Source organism: Electrophorus electricus, chromosome 18 (assembly GCF_013358815.1).
Source record: "Electrophorus electricus isolate fEleEle1 chromosome 18, fEleEle1.pri, whole genome shotgun sequence".
NCBI classification, from domain to species: Eukaryota; Metazoa; Chordata; class Actinopteri; order Gymnotiformes; family Gymnotidae; genus Electrophorus; species Electrophorus electricus.
This window is the reverse complement of record NC_049552.1, coordinates 15,663,037-15,679,915: the sequence shown is the minus strand read 5'-3', so window position 1 is coordinate 15,679,915 and position 16,879 is coordinate 15,663,037. Positions and strand designations below refer to the sequence as shown.

General features: G+C 44.0%; 1 protein-coding gene across 4 annotated transcripts in view; it reads left to right on the top strand.

Annotated features, from left to right (window-relative positions):
- The window catches only part of astn1 (astrotactin 1), a 199,646-nt gene that overhangs the window by 110,720 nt on the left and 72,047 nt on the right, over nt 1-16,879 (top strand). For all 4 annotated transcript variants that reach the window (XM_027011363.2, XM_027011361.2, XM_027011360.2 and 1 more), the window contains one exon: nt 1,732-1,859. In XM_027011363.2, the coding sequence (XP_026867164.2) occupies nt 1,732-1,859 (128 nt within the window). The remainder of the gene's footprint in view (nt 1-1,731; nt 1,860-16,879) is intronic.

The window sequence follows — 16,879 nt, the reverse complement described above, 5'->3', positions numbered from 1 at the left end:
GCATATCAGAGCACAGGCCAAACCAAATATAAGCCAACAGCATCAAAAACCAGCTCACGTGGAACTTAAAGGAACAACTATAGGAAACAGCGAGAAAGTGCTTGGAAATGATGGGAATGCTGGACAGAATTCCCAAATTCCAAAAGAGGGAATCTATTTGTCTGTCTGTGTCTCTATATTTATGTATGTGTGTGTGTGTGTGTGTGTGTGTGTGTGTGTGTGTGTGTGTGTGTGTGTATTTGAAGGAGATTCTAGGTGAGTAACTCAGTGTACTGTAGTAAGAGATGTAGACATATTCAACATTGTAATAAAGTACACAGAGTTTCCAGAGAAACAGGATGTTTTGGACAGAGGTTCTTCATCAGCTGTGCAAGCAGTAGGACAACATTAGGACAACAGTAGGACAAGAAACCCCATCACTACATCACCAGGCCTGCACACTCCCTGCCCACCCCATGCCAATCACCACTAAGCCCCTCCCACTCCTCATCCTCCCCTGGTCAATCGATTTTCATTGCCAAATCATCATCAGTTTCGTTTGTTTGTTATAGGCATGTTTTTTTCCTGTTTGTGTTTAAGCCCAGTTTGGTTGTCCATGTGTTCTGCGATGAAGCTCTTCTCTTGACCATGTATGACAGTAGACATTGCACAGAAATGTGGATTCTGCAATGCTATAATTACTGTAGGATTTCATAAACAACCCCCAACGTCCACTCCAGTGGAAACGCCCTCCGCAAACGTCTTAATTTACACTTCTGGAGTTTTAGCCCGTGCAGTGGTACTGAGAGGTTGAAGCTTGTCAAAAGTTAACATACCTGTGCAGCAATGCTTTATTTAGCAGCATGGAAGACACACAGCCTCGTGGATAATAACGGCTTGTTTCCACCTTACTTGTTCACACCTTGTGATTCGTGCCGCTGTGGCATACCGATGTAAAGAGTAATTAACATGTCACCATTTCATTCCTTAACTGAGAGTTTGATAACTGATAAATAAGTAAATAAATAAATCTGAGGCAAATATTGGTCTAAATATTGCACATATTTATTATTAATTCCTTTAATGACACGAATGAATGCATCTAAATAAATGAAAAATGACCATGGCTGCTATGGTTAGAAAAGCCTGCTTACCTGCTGAATAAAAGGGGCTTGTCATTGCAGGAAGTCAAATAGATACACATAACAGCTCGGTGTGTCTGGGGTTTCACACCAACGTTGCCGTTTTGACAAATATCAAACAACCGATTAGCATGTCAGGGGCTTTCCTGGGTGCCTACGGTCCGTAATGATTTATAGCAAGTAGTGATGTTGGCATGTCAGTAGTCCTCTTCACCCAACCACTAACTCGACAGTTTTGCAAATTCTGTCACTACCCTCATGGGACCTCATTTCTGAGCCCCCTGTGCCAACATAACATTGGTGATTTAAAAACAGCATCAGAAGGCATGTAGTTCTGAATTAACAAGCTTGTCAGGTGTGAGAATCCCAGTAGAACAGACCAGGAAAAGATTGAGTATGCAGAGTGACTCAGCAGCAAAAGAAAAAGAAAGTTTCTGCATGGAGTTTTGCCGCATACGTCATACGGATTTTTCCCCTATAATGGCGTGTCAGAAGGCACAGCTTTGTGGTTTTCTGGTGCTGACAGACGCTGGCAGACGTAAAGAGCTGTCGCTCTGAATGTGCAATGTTGGCTCCTGAGCTCACACCTCTCCCTCTGTCCTCTCCACAGGCAGAAAAACTTTGCCCGTGGCATAGAACAGCAGCTTCCAGATGGCATGGTGGTGGCGTCAGTTCCTGATGAGGCCCGGTGTCACGAGGAGCTCTCCGAACCCGTTCCTGACCCGGAATACCTGACAGGTAAGAGGGCCTTGCGCCGCTGAATAATTGAATCGAGCCATAACCTGAAGAAACGTATCCGGAGAGCAGGTTCTGAATAAAGGTCACGGCTTCGCCCTGGATGGACATCATCCTTCAGGCTTCTGGTGATCACACAGTGGAGAGACTAAAACAAAACTAAAATAATAAAGGCAAAGAAGTGCTTTCCTTGTGCTAGCTGTGTTCATACACTAGCTGTGTTCATACACTAGCTATGTTCATACACTAGCTGTGTTTGTATACTAACTGTGTTCATACACTAGCTGTGTTCATACACTAGCTGTGTTTGCATACTAACTGTGTTCATACACTAGCTGTGTTTGTATACTAACTGTGTTCATACACTAGCTGTGTTTGTATACTAACTGTGTTCATACACTAGCTGTGTTTGTATACTAACTGTGTTCATACACTAGCTGTGTTCATACACTAGCTGTGTTTGTATACTAACTGTGTTCATACACTAGCTGTGTTCATACACTAGCTGTGTTTGCATACTAACTGTGTTCATACACTAGCTGTGTTTGTATACTAACTGTGTTCATACACTAGCTGTGTTTGTATACTAACTGTGTTCATACACTAGCTGTGCTTGTATACTAACTGTGTTCATACACTAGCTGTGTTTGTATACTAACTGTGTTCATACACTAGCTGTGTTCATACACTAGCTGTGTTTGCATACTAACTGTGTTCATACACTAGCTGTGTTTGTATACTAACTGTGTTCATACACTAGCTGTGCTTGTATACTAACTGTGTTCATACACTAGCTGTGTTTGTATACTAACTGTGTTCATACACTAGCTGTGTTCATACACTAGCTGTGTTTGTATACTAACTGTGTTCATACACTAGCTGTGTTTGTATACTAACTGTGTTCATACACTAGCTGTGTTTGTATACTAACTGTGTTCATACACTAGCTGTGCTTGTATACTAACTGTGTTCATACACTAGCTGTGCTTGTATACTAACTGTGTTCATACACTAGCTGTGCTTGTATACTAACTGTGTTCATACACTAGCTGTGCTTGTATGCTTGTATGATTGTTTTTTTATTCTGTACGTGTAATGGTGTGACAGTGTACATTCACTCATCACTAGAAGATGTTATTTTTTGTTATGTCAACATGAGCACAGATGTGCCAACAAGAGCACTTTTGGTTTTAGGTCTGTGTGTAGAGATGTGTAGTGTAGTGTAGTGTAGAGATGTGTAGTGTTGTGTAGAGGTGTGTAGTGTAGTGTAGAGATGTGTAGTGTAGTGTAGTGTAGAGATGTGTAGTGTAGTGTTGTGTAGAGATGTGTAGTGTAGTGTAGAGATGTGTAGTGTAGTGTTGTGTAGAGGTGTGTAGAGATGTGTAGTGTAGTGTAGTGTAGTGTAGAGATGTGTAGTGTAGTGTTTTGTAGAGATGTGTAGAGATGTGTAGTATAGTTTAGAGATGTGTAGTGTAGTGTTGTGTAGCGGTGTGTAGAGATGTGTAGTGTAGAGATGTGTAGTGTGTAGAGGTGTGTAGAGATGTGTAGTGTAGTGTAGTGTAGAGATGCGTAGAGATGTGTAGTGTAGTGTAGTGTAGTGTAGTGTAGAGATGTGTAGTGTAGTGTGGTGTAGAGATGTGTAGTGTAGTGTAGTGTAGAGATGTGTAGTGTAGTGTTGTGTAGTGTAGTGTAGTGTAGAGATGTGTAGTGTAGTGTAGAGATGTGTAGTGTGGTGTAGTGTAGTGTAGAGATGTGTAGTGTAGTGTTGTGTAGAGATGTGTAGTGTAGTGTAGTGTAGTGTAGAGATGCATAGAGATGTGTAGTGTAGTGTAGAGATGTGTAGTGTAGTGTTGTGTAGAGATGTGTAGTGTAGTGTGGAGATGTGTAGTGTGGTGTAGTGTAGTGTAGAGATGTGTAGTGTAGAGATGTGTAGTGTAGTGTTGTGTAGAGATGTGTAGTGTAGTGTAGTGTAGAGTTGCGTAGAGATGTGTAGTGTAGTGTAGTGTAGAGATGTGTAGTGTAGTGTAGTGTAGAGATGTGTAGTGTAGTGTAGAGATGTGTAGTGTAGTGTTGTGTAGTGTAGTGTAGTGTAGTGTAGTGTAGAGATGTGTAGTGTAGTGTTGTGTAGTGTAGTGTTGTGTAGAGATGTGTAGTGTAGTGTGGAGATGTGTAGTGTGGTGTAGTGTAGTGTAGAGATGTGTAGTGTAGAGATGTGTAGTGTAGTGTTGTGTAGAGATGTGTAGTGTAGTGTAGTGTAGACTTGCGTAGAGATGTGTAGCGTAGTGTAGTGTAGAGATGTGTAGTGTAGTGTAGTGTAGAGATGTGTAGTGTAGTGTAGAGATGTGTAGTGTAGTGTTGTGTAGTGTAGTGTAGTGTAGTGTAGTGTAGTGTAGTGTAGTGTAGAGATGTGTAGTGTAGTGTTGTGTAGTGTAGTGTAGTGTAGAGATGTGTAGTGTAGTGTAGAGATGTGTAGTGTGGTGTAGTGTAGTGTAGAGATGTGTAGTGTAGTGTTGTGTAGAGATGTGTAGTGTAGTGTAGTGTAGAGATGTGTAGTGTAGTGTAGAGATGTGTAGTGTAGTGTTGTGTAGTGTAGTGTAGTGTAGAGATGTGTAGTGTAGTGTAGAGATGTGTAGTGTGGTGTAGTGTAGTGTAGAGATGTGTAGTGTAGTGTTGTGTAGAGATGTGTAGTGTAGTGTAGTGTAGAGATGCATAGAGATGTGTAGTGTAGTGTAGTGTAGAGATGTGTAGTGTAGTGTTGTGTAGAGATGTGTAGTGTAGTGTGGAGATGTGTAGTGTGGTGTAGTGTAGTGTAGAGATGTGTAGTGTAGAGATGTGTAGTGTAGTGTTGTGTAGAGATGTGTAGTGTAGTGTAGTGTAGAGTTGCGTAGAGATGTGTAGTGTAGTGTAGTGTAGAGATGTGTAGTGTAGTGTAGTGTAGAGATGTGTAGTGTAGTGTTGTGTAGTGTAGTGTAGAGATGTGTAGTGTAGTGTAGAGATGTGTAGTGTAGTGTAGTGTAGTGTAGAGATGTGTAGTGTAGTGTAGAGATGTGTAGTGTAGTGTTGTGTAGTGTAGTGTAGTGTAGAGATGTGTAGTGTAGTGTAGAGATGTGTAGTGTAGTGTAGTGTAGTGTAGAGATGTGTAGTGTAGTGTAGAGATGTGTAGTGTAGTGTTGTGTAGAGATGTGTAGTGTAGTGTGGAGATGTGTAGTGTGGTGTAGTGTAGTGTAGAGATGTGTAGTGTAGTGTTGTGTAGAGATGTGTAGTGTAGTGTAGAGTTGTGTAGAGATGTGTAGTGTAGTGTAGAGATGTGTAGTGTAGTGTTGTGTAGAGATGTGTAGTGTAGAGATGGGTAGAGATGTGTAGTGTAGTGTTGTGTAGAGATGTGTAGTGTAGTGTAGAGATGTGTAGAGATGTCTAATGTAGTGTAGTGTAGTATAGAGATGTGTAGTGTAGTGTAGTGTACATTATACTACACTAGTACTACATTATACTACACATCTCTACACTACACTATACTACATATTCGTGAGCCTGTTCATCTGTGTTTTTACAAAATCGAAAAGGGTAATAATGAATAAAGGTGAAAATGCGTTAACTGTACTAATGTCCTGTGGGCAGAGGACCCGCCTTATTACTGGATGCCACTGGGTGCGGCTGGCGCTGTGAGGCAGCTGATCTGGGATCTATCCGAGGTCTGCTCCAGAGCAAGTGCTCCGTGCAAAAGAGGCAGATATCAGAGGCAGAGGCCAGGGGGAGGGTGGATTGGGGGAGGGCAGCATTCACACTCGTGATAACGAGGTTAGGAAAGGAGCAGCGAGGAGCCGCTCCTCTACAGAGGACTCCTCCCACAGCGCTCCATGCGGACGCTTTCATCATTCCGGTGTCTTGGCAGCTTTGGCAGCCTCTAGCAGAATGGCTGAAACATGAGGAAATTGCAGCCCAGAAAGGTCTGATTTGAAATTAACAACAGAGGGCCATAGCAGGGCAGCAGGTTTAGTATCTGTACCTTCCTCCCATTTGCTTCTGTTTCAGATCAGACGGGACTCTTGGACACGCTTGGCACTTCCTCCTTATTAGCTAGAACTGCTTAAGCTGTCATTACAGTTTCTGGATGTTGGCCTGTGTGTTAAATAAGATATTTTAATAGGCAACCTCAAGGTTTGGCTTTGTTGTCTTGCAGCTGTAGACACATGGAATCCAGTGTGTATCCTATATCAGACACTGTATGTCATTTACAGCGTAGCCTATATATAGTCCATGACTATCTTTGGTATGGACTGATTTCAAAGCAGGACGAACTTCTAAATTCATCATGTTTTGTGCCAGTTCTTTGGCTGTGTGACCACAACACGGATCCCGTGCGGTCCGGCTGCCAGCATCGGTACTGCGCTTTTAAAGGTCACGCGTTTCCGAGGCGACATCAGCCCTCGCGGGGCTTTGGGATGCTCAGAGGAAGCAGCCAAACAGACGACGTGCCCGATGCTTGGGAGAAAGGTCAGAGGAAGAAGGGTTCCGGAAGAGTCCGGAGGAGTGCGGAGCAGTCTGGCAGACAGGTGGAGTTTGGGTCTCCTCTCAGGTGTCCCAGAGCTCCAGAGCAGGTGCACCAGCCGCTAGCCATGTTCCGCCCACTCCTCCATCGCGACTCCCTATGCACGCTCCCGTAAACGCGCCTAGGTAATCATGCAGCCGGCATTTAGCCGCGTCATTACACGCAGCCTGAGCTTCTCTGTGCCTCTTCCTGTGTGTGTTGAAACAAACAGGTCGTTGCCACGTAACTGGAGAAATAACCTCCCATTTGAAAGTGCAGCTTCTTAATTTAAATAGAAATAACCCTTCGTGAGGACGTACTCCCCTAACCTCTCTTATAACCGTGATTAGCCTTTGGTGTTCGCTGATAATACTGCAGTTGTTCCATTCTCTGACTTAATGAAAGTTTTTTAGAAATATGTAAAAATGTTCTGTAATACTGTACAGGCGAACCACAAACTTTAAAGAGCTCAAGTCTAAATAATATCTCAGGCAGTCTTCATGGGTCATTAGATGTTATTTTTATTATGTTGAGTGAAAATCTTTCCCTGGAAAAAAAGAAAGAAAGAATTTCCCTCATGTAAGAAAAATGGCCTTAATCTGCCAGTTCAGCGACGTTAGTCTCTGCGTCCAACGCACGGCGGCTCGCTGGGCTGGAATTAGCCGGAAGCTGAGGCAGGCGTGGTCTGGGGGCTGCGCGGCGCTGATGGGCCGCGGGTTCGGCGCGGCGGTGCCGCGGTCGCTGGATTTGTCACTGTGTCAGCACTCTGCAGCTCTTCCCTACAGACCTCACAGGCCAAGGCATTCATCTTCCTATTCATCTGTAGCCTAGGAGTCATTCATCATGGGCCAGAGCACTATCAGTTATTCTAGTGGGGGCGGGGGTTGTGTGAAAGGGAAAGACGTCTCGATTTAATAGAACGCTGGTAGGAAGCCTACCAGTTAAAAGTTAAGCACTATTCCTGCTGGGAAGGTCTAGGGTGTGTCTAGGGGGAGTGTGTGTGTGTGTGTGTGTGTGTGTGGGGTGGGTGTGGATATGTTGGGGGAGAGTGTATGTAGGGGTGTATCTGTGTGGATGTATGTGTGTGGGTGTATGTGGGTTTGAGTGTGTTTTGGGAAAGAGTGTGTGGGCATGTGGTGAAGAGAGTGTGTGAGGGTATGGGTATGTCGGGGCAGGGAGTGTATGTGTGGGGGTGTGGGTGTGTTGTGTGTGGCCGGGTGTGGGTCTGTTGAGGGAAAGAGTGTGTGAGGGTAGAATGATAAGTTCTCTCTTTGTTTATGTATTTTAGATATTTTACAGACATGCGCCAACCAGTTGTATTCAAAATAGCTGCACGTAAAGGACATGCTGAAACTTTCAAATATGACAACAATGTACAACAATGGCCGATGAGAACAGCATGCTAGAATCATACTGGACTAGTCTTTCTTCGCATGGACCAAAGGAGGGTTTTAAGAGTCAAAGGAAATATGATCTTTTAATTATATCGTTTTAATTATATGCCTTTTATGTCCACCGATGTTCACCACTGCCCAGGACCTGTGAACACCAAGAAAAAGCGTTTGAAGGACATTGGACACTGACTACATTGCGGTGTCTGCGGTCCACCAGAGGAATATGGAAGTCGACCAGAGGAAGACTCCCCCTCTGAGTCTGGGTTCCTCTCCAGGTTTCTTCCTCGTGCTCTAGGGAGTTTTCCTCACCACTGACGCCCTTGGCTCGTTCACTGGGGGCTTGGACTTGGACATTTGTAAAGCTGCTTTGAGACAACGGCTGTTTGACATTGATGCTACACAATTAGCGGTTCATGAGCGGTCATTCAAATTTAAAGGTGGAAGCGGAGATGGTGCTTGGATAGAGCGACAGCACAGGCCATCTGTAGGTTAAATCGGTGTGACTTTGAACACCAGGTGATCCAGTGTAGGTCCGCCGTGGACGGAAGCCCATAAACTATCCCCATTAGGAACTCGTCACTGTCCAAAAGAAAAGCCACAGGCAACATGTTTTATTTTGGTAACATGTTTTCTACAAGAGGTCTGCGTGTCCTTCATCTGAACGGACACTTCTTACCTGAGTGTTATGAAATCTGCCTTCTCTCTGATCTTGACATGTTTTATGCTGCTGAAACGTGAAACGTGGTTCGACAGAACTGTAAATTACTCTGAGATCGACTTCAAGATCTGACATCCTCATTAGGAGGGATCAAAATGGGAAGGGCGCTTGTGTCTGTGAGATCAGATTATCGATTTCAATATCAGGAATCATTTTCTATCATAAGGAATTAGAGTTTGACTGGAAATAATTTTTCCCAAAAGCAAACCAGTCTTGGTTGAAGCCTGGTGCAGACCCCCAAACCAAAGGGACATCTTTAAACTGCTAGGGGACATGAGTTCAAATAATGTCACTAATCGTGACACAGTTGTATTAGGTGGTATGGACATGAAAATCTATAAAAGGACATCACTTTGCGAATTTTTGTGGGTCCACTGGTTTAATACAGCTTATATCTACACCAACATGTATTACCTGACCTACTCAAACAATCACTGCTTTGATTCTTGTTTCAGACAGAGAACAAATTTCACAAAGTAGGGACTGAGGATTGAGAGACCATTCAATTATTTACTTAATCTTTATTATTATTATTATTATTATTATCATTATTATTATTACTTATCCAGTTATTTAAAGTACAGAGCTACAGTAAAGAAGCCCTACTTAATAGTCTATGAAACTTCCCAGATAATGAGATATCAGGATATTGGAAAACATGTGGGAAGTTTTTAACAGATTGGTTTTTGTGTAGTTTAAATCTGGAAGATAGATTCAGTTAAGAAAGTTAGAATAAATCAGAGATCAGAAACATGCATGAGTACAGACTGAAGTATGATTAGTGAGTACAGATTGAAATATGATTAGTGAGTATATACTGAAGTATGATTAGTGAGTATATACTGAAGTATGATTAGTGAGTATATACTGAAGTATTATTAGTATATACTGAAGTATGATTAGGGAATACAGACTGAAGTATGATTAGGGAATACAGACTGAAGTATGATTAGTTGGTATATACTGAAGCTATGCAAAGTGTAAGAAAAGTAGAAATGAAACAAGTCTTAAATTCAGATAAGTGAGAAATGAGGTAATGGAATCATTATTAAAGTGAAGAAATAATTTTTAATGATAGAATTTTAGAGTATAGAAAAGAACCAAAGAAACTTTGAAAATCTTCAAAAGCATTAGGGCTCAAAACACTGAAAAGCTAACAGGGACAATATCAGTGGGGATATAAATAGATAAAAACAGACAAAGTTGTTGCTGAGTGCCTTCATTCATATTTTGTCAGTTTCTCAAAAAATTATTTAACCAACTTCCACAGCAGTCTGGAGGCTTTGATGGAAAAACATTCTTTACTTTTATTCACAAAAGGCTTTAAAGGAAACACCTGTTTTTCCAAAGTTTGAGGAGCTCTGGCTCTTAAAAGGCTCAATGAATTAAACTCTACTGAAGGCCTGGGGTTAGATACTTTACTGGTAATATTTCTCAGAGATTAAAGATTTCTCAGAGGTCATCACCTGTTGCATTACTCATATTGTTGATCTTTCTGCACAATCAACTACAGTACCAGGCGTCTCAAAAATTGCAAGAGTAATTCCACAGAAAAGGCCGTAAGAAAGACCCAGGAAATTACAGACCAGTCGAGACCCTGCTTTGTCAAAAGGTCATGAAAAAATCCTGCAGAAACAGACAAATGAACATGCCAAGCACTGGCCTCTTACATGATCCACAAATCTTATAAGAAGGAATTTAGATGAAGGGAATTTTTGCAGGATGGATATTTTGACTGTGCAGAAAGCGTTTAATACAGTAGATTATGAATTTTTACTTATTAAGTTGAGGGCTATAAAATGTATTCAGTCATATTTATTAAGTCATTTAAAAGATGATGTTGTTAATGAGATTTTCTCAGAGCCAAGAATTGTAGGATTGGAAGTTCCACAAGGGTGAATTTTAGGACCCTTATTTTTTATTGTATATCAGTGATCTAAAGTCAGCTTGTACCTGTAACATCTTCTTATATGTAGATGATTCCGTTCTTTTAGTGCTTTATGTTGAAAATATTTGCATTTCAGTCCATAAATTCAAAATGTGTGCAGCTGGGTGTCAGATAATATATTTTCTCTACATCTTAGAAAAATAACTACTATTCTTTTTGATTCAAAAATAAAGCTAAGTAAATCACTTTAACCGCACAACTGTAAATTTATTTAAACAAAAAAACTGGCTTGCACCGGGCTGGAAATTGCTGCCAGGGGCATTTTCCTGCATGTCCGAATGTTCTGCTGGCAGTCTGCTGAACTGCTGAAGAGAGAGCAGAAGTGATAAAGATCACACTTGTAATAATCCCACCGATCGTAGCTGTCTTTGAGCTGAGGTTTTAGGATCTAAAGTACAGCCCTTCAACCATCTGGCACCAGTAGTCTCATAGATTAGATCTGGAGTATTGATCCTGTAATCTGATAGATCTACAGTACTGCACCTGTAATCTAACAGATTAGATCTACAGTATTTATCCTGGTAGATTGATTTCTGCTATTGATTTGATTTGTATGGTGCTAAGGAATGAAGACCTTTTTATAAAAAACAAAACAAAGCAAAACAGTTGGAACAGCAAGTCTTACAAGTCTCTTACAAGAATTTTATAAGACAGGTACTTTAGACTCTGTTAAATGTACTGTGTGAAGGTCCTACGTAGTGTTAGAAGATGCCGTCAAAGAATTGGTTTCTAGGAGAGTCTGATCTAGAGTATTTTGGGACCAGAGCCGTTTTTTAAACACGGAGTGTGTCACCTGAGCACCTACACCACGGAGACTCTGCCTGGTCCTCATTACTCATTTTTACAAGTTTTTCTTCCTGCACATTTTTTCTTCTTATAATTGAGAGTGTAATTTTCTCTGCTACATTTTTTTGCAAGCTAATTTTAACCCCATGTGCATGTGTTGGGGGTGGGAGGAGGTGGATGGGTGGATGTGCGTTTGGTTGGGTGAATGAGTCTGGTCTGGTACTCAGTCTTCATCTCGTAATGGCTTTAGTGCCTCTCAGTCTGGCATATGCTGACAGCAGGGTAAGGAAATAGAAAAAGCCGTCGTGCGGTAGTCAGATGCAGGACAGAAACACTCTGCTGATTCTCAGATAAAAAGAACCTTAAAAGAACTAAACAGAAACTCGGAAGTAAATGCAATTTCATTGCCATGATGTAGACTACAAAACACATGGTCTCATAAACTATAGAAAATAAACAAGTTACCCATAACTCTCTCAGTCTTATAAACTATTATTTTTCCTGTGATATCATAACTTAAAAGCAGCAAATCTGATTTTCTTTTCCAGTATGGAATGATAAGGTTTAGCCACATGAGTGAAAAATATGTTTGTTTTTTTTCTACAAGCCATAACTTTGGAGCACCATAATAAAAACAATTGATCTTTTCATATCGTGACTGGTATTCCCTTTGGGGTGTTTTTCTGGCATCTCGTGACACTTGGTTGCGTCTGCCGTGGCAGTGCAGAGACAGGAGGGAAAATCTATATTTTATTAGGCTCAGCTGTAATTGGTATTGTGGGGGAAAGAGACGTCTTTAGGGAATCGGGTCCAGTCAGCTCTGAGACTGGTCAGTGCCACCTAGTTCATAACAAACAACAAGACTTAAAAAAAAAAATCAATCTACACTGCACAATATCCTCATGATTCTCACTACTGTATGAGCTGTTTATAATGATTATGTTGTACAGTTTGCTGTTGTGAGTGTTTATAACAGTTAATAACTCCTTCTTTGGTCTAAATCTAAATGTCTAAATCTGCAGGGCTCTCTGCCTCTAACTGTTGCTAACTAGTATTGTTATATATTTTCATTCATTTGTTTAAAATCTTGGCCATGTTCATTTTTGACTTGAAACTGTGTGTGTTTGTGTGTGTGAGAGAGTGAGAGGGAGTGTGTGTGAGTGAGTGTGTGTGTGCTACTTTAGGATTAAAATGTAGGACCAGTATTAATCTTGTACTGAACAGAAACGTAATTACATGCTGTTCATTTCAGCATATTTTTGAGTGTATAAAAACCTTATCCTTTCACAAAATTAAACTTTTTGGCAATTTGAAACCATTGACGATGACTTGTGACTCGCCTCTTCTCAATCTGAGGCACCAGCCCCTGAAAGGGAAAAAAAACCCCAGCGTGCGGTTGCCAGGGCGATTAGAGTGTCAATATTCAGCGAGCTTGTTTTGCTAACCGAGCTGAACAGCTTTTCTAGCTTGTGAGATAATTGCTACGTTAATAAACCGGCAGAAATTTGTCCCGCTAGTTCACCAACAAGCCCAATCTTCTGTGCTGATAATGAGTTCCCTCCTTTCTTATAATTGATGACACATTTTTGCGTTTCCTGTGATTGGTTACCAAACCGAAGTGTGATGGCCTTCATGATAGCTCCGTGCGTAACGTCTTGTGGATGGCCGTGTGGGCAGGAGGTCCGTCGTCAGCCTCGTCAGTACACCTGCGGCGTAGACGGAAGCATGGGCCTTCGATATTTCATTTTTGCAGCTGCTTTTATGCGAGTCACATTTGGGCCACAATTTATTCTTCGACACTGATTAATCGTGTTGAATTGCCGGAGCCATTTCCCGCCGTAAACGTCAATTAATTACCTGGCGGCATTAGGGGCGCTAATGAATACAGCGGGGACCTTGGTGGGGGTCCTTGAGCCATTAAGGGTGGCCATGGCATTGCCTGTTACGTTGGCGAACTGCGCTTGTGTGGCGAGGCGGTCAGCCGAGGATGGCAGCGACAGGATCAAAGGAAATGCTGGCGGGCTCCGTCTCCCTCGTCTCCTCGGTTACCGACGTGGCTGCTCCCACGCCACCGGGCGTTTGTGAATCACGGAGTCGGACATGAATGACAGCCAGCACAGAATCCCTGTCCCAATGTCCCTCTCAATTAAAATGGCAACATATGGCCCAGTGGCAGGTCAGGCCCGGACGCGTGTCCGCCAGGGACGCCTGGAGACACTCACGTGTCCCCGCTCTGGCCTGAAAACTGTGTCACCTTGGACTTTAAGGGGAGGTCTCCTCTGTTAGGACATGCTGAAATAAAGGGTGTGTGTCTTCTCAGTGTGGCACACAGCTACACTCACGTTGTAGCATGTTGTATGTTAAAGCATTTTATTTCTGTTATTACGTTTGTTTGCATATTTATAAGGAAGTGTTCATGATAATGGTCTCTCCCCTGTCTACTTTAAGATGGTTAGAGAGCGGCGATTACAATGCCTGGTGTCTCTTAACCTGGTCTGGTAAGGTCTGGTGTCTACTTAAACCAGAGTAATCGTCTGGTAATGCCTGGTGTCTCTTAACCCAGAGTAATCGTCTGGTAATGCCTGGTGTCTCTTAACCTGGTCTGGTAAGGTCTGGTGTCTACTTAAACCAGAGTAATCGTCTGGTAATGCCTGGTCTCTCTTAACCCAGAGTAATCGTCTGGTAATGCCTGGTGTCTCTTAACCTGGTCTGGTAAGGTCTGGTGTCTACTTAAACCAGAGTAATCGTCTGGTAATGCCTGGTGTCTCTTAACCCAGAGTAATCGTCTGGTAATGCCTGGTGTCTCTTAACCCAGAGTAATCGTCCGGTAATGCCTGGTGTCTCTTAACCCAGAGTAATTGTCTGGTAATGCCTGGTGTCTCTTAACCCATAGGTGCCCCAGCAGTGGCAGTGGTGGGACTTGAACCAGCAACCTTATGATTACTAGTCCAGTACCACTGTACAGTAATGCCTATGATGGTAGAAATACCAGGTCAGGAATGTTTGAATTTCCTCTAAAATTGTGTGAAATTTATACTTATAAAAATGTTTTAATAATAATAATAACACCACAGGGTGTGAAGAGGAGAATCTTTATGCTAATGAGTTGTGTTTGGTGTGAGTGAAGGTTTGTCTCTTCCCCTCCTCATCCGCCCATGTCTCCATCACTCTCCGACACCTTCAGCCAGATGCTCCGTGCTCCACAGCCTGGTCTTCCCAGTCTTCCCATTTTTCCGACAGACTCACGGACATCAGTCAGGTCTGCAGGAGATAAACGGGTCACCCTGCAGCTGGTAGCGCGATTTCAAGAGTCGTATACATGGCTGTGTCCTGCACCTCCTGCTATGACTCTCACCGTGACGAGATGCTAAGTAGATGTCTTCGCCATGCCGGCGTGACTCAGGAGCTGTTTAGGCGGTCGCGACCGATGTGTGCAGAGATTGAGATCATCGATCCGATACTTGGAATCCAGCCAAGTTTGCCACGGGTGTGTGTTAGTGGTGCGTGTGTGTGCGCGTGTGCGTGCATGTGTGTGTGCATGAGTGTGTGTTTTTCTCTCTGTGTGTTTGTGTGTGTTTTTCTGTGTGTGTGTGTGTGTGTGTGTGTGTGTGTGTGCACGTCTGTGTGTGTGTTTGTGTGTGTGTGCACGTCTGTGTGTGTGTGTGCATGAGTGTGTGTTTTTCTGTGTGTATGTGTATGTGTGTATGTGTATGTGTGTGTGTGTGTGTGAGTGTGTGTATGTGAGTGTGTGTGTGTGTGTGTGTGTGTGTGTGTGTGTGTGTGTGTGTGTGAGCACATCCACTCGCCTGTTTCCTGCCAGCACATCTGTGTGGTTGTTTTTTTAAAGCCTGAAATTGCTTTTTTTGTTTTGTTTTTTGCTATTTTCGTGGTCGGCTGTTGGGAGCTCATCTGCACCCTCACCCACACCTCCATCCTCATCCCCACCCTCACCCCCAAACCCACCTCCACATCCTCGCCTACCTGCGCGTGCATTCCGGCCCTCACCCAAGGCACGCCTCCGATGGCCACCTGCTCGTTCCGGGTGCGTTTGGGTCGTATTAATCATGCTGTGGTGCAGTGAGAGAGCGTGACCTCCAGGCGGAGATGTGGTGTGCTCTCCTCACTCCGGCCCGAAGCCCGGCAGAGCGCTTTGTGTCGGGGGCGCGTTATTAATCCTGACTGTGACACGTGCCCGTGGACTCTTCTGGGCCAAACTGCACCGCTGTCCTTTAGGAGCCTCCCAAGCGAGAGGACCGCAAGGTGAGCCCGGCGCGTCTTTAACGATGTGTTCGTCAAACGTGTGCGCATTGTCCGGGGGCCTTCAGCCAGAGGAAGCACAGGATGAGTCTCCACGGCGATATCGTGTCCAACCCAGGACTCCTGGAATGTTCGGAAGCCGGCGCTCCGTCACGGTTTGGCCCACCCGTTCATCTCGGCTCGCTGCTGGGATATTTGGTTTTGTTTTGTTTTTCACCGCTCTGCAGTCATTCCCTCCGTCCCTGAGCTGCGTTTCACCACATCCATCTATTTCATACAGGCTTGAAACAAATCAAAAGCGATATCTCGTCTGCGCCACGCCGTAAAGGCGCGCGGGATGGATCCCTCGCTCCTCGCCCCCCGCGCGGGACGTCAGGTTGCGTTTGCGATGCCATAAACTCAGATCTCAGGTCTCGGTTGGTTACCTGGCACACTGATATGGTGCACGCGCCTCTCCAGACGCCCTAAACAAGACGGCGCACTTCGCTTGATGCATGGGTGAGACCGCCCGCGGCAGTGACGGTTGCTACCGGAGACGCGATGATGGATCGGCGTGGCCGCGGCCGCATACGACGACTTGCAGGAAGGGAGCAGCGGCTCTGACCCCCCCGCCGAGAGCTGGATGATGAACGAGGCCAGCTGTGGCGGTTTTCATTTACTGAGATTTGTAACGCTGCATCCCCCCATTCACTCCTCACTCACCACGGAGCCTGGACCCCGGACAATCGGGCACCTTCCGGAATTTCTGTCCATTGGCTGTCTGTCACAATGAGGTCCGTCGTGTGACGGTCAGGAATCAGGAATCGCGGCCAGCTGATGGACAGCAGGACTGTTTTGTTGGTCTCGTGCTCCTTCTGAAAGCCTCTCTCTTTTCCAGACTGGTACATGGTACACAGTCCTAGCCTGTAAAAATTGGTTGTGTTATCTTTGTTTGGTTGAGGCATATGTTATCTTGCTGATATTTTATATATATATATACACATTTTTCCCATTTGCCAGTGCTACGGATTTCAAAGTTGTGGCAGGAGGGATGAGAGTCGCTCAGGGTTGTTTGAGGTGATCAGATGCTCCTCTCGGGGCTCAGAGCAAGCGTGGAGAGAAGCCTCAGATCAGGGTGCGATCCTCCGAGACACAGCCGAACATCTCCATGACGGGCTGAACCTCTCATCCAAGGACCGGATTAGCAGACACCTCAGAATTCCAATTTTCCTTTCTCAATTAATGCGTGGGATAAGCATGCATGATTACGCATTCAGAAGCAGTACTGTTTATTTCTGTTTGATCCCGCTGACGCTAATATGGCGCTGGCAGGAAACGGCTGGTTAATGTTGGCGGCGGGGCGTGCCGTGCGTTCCTGTTCCGTCCGGAAGCTCATTCCGTGATCCATGTCTC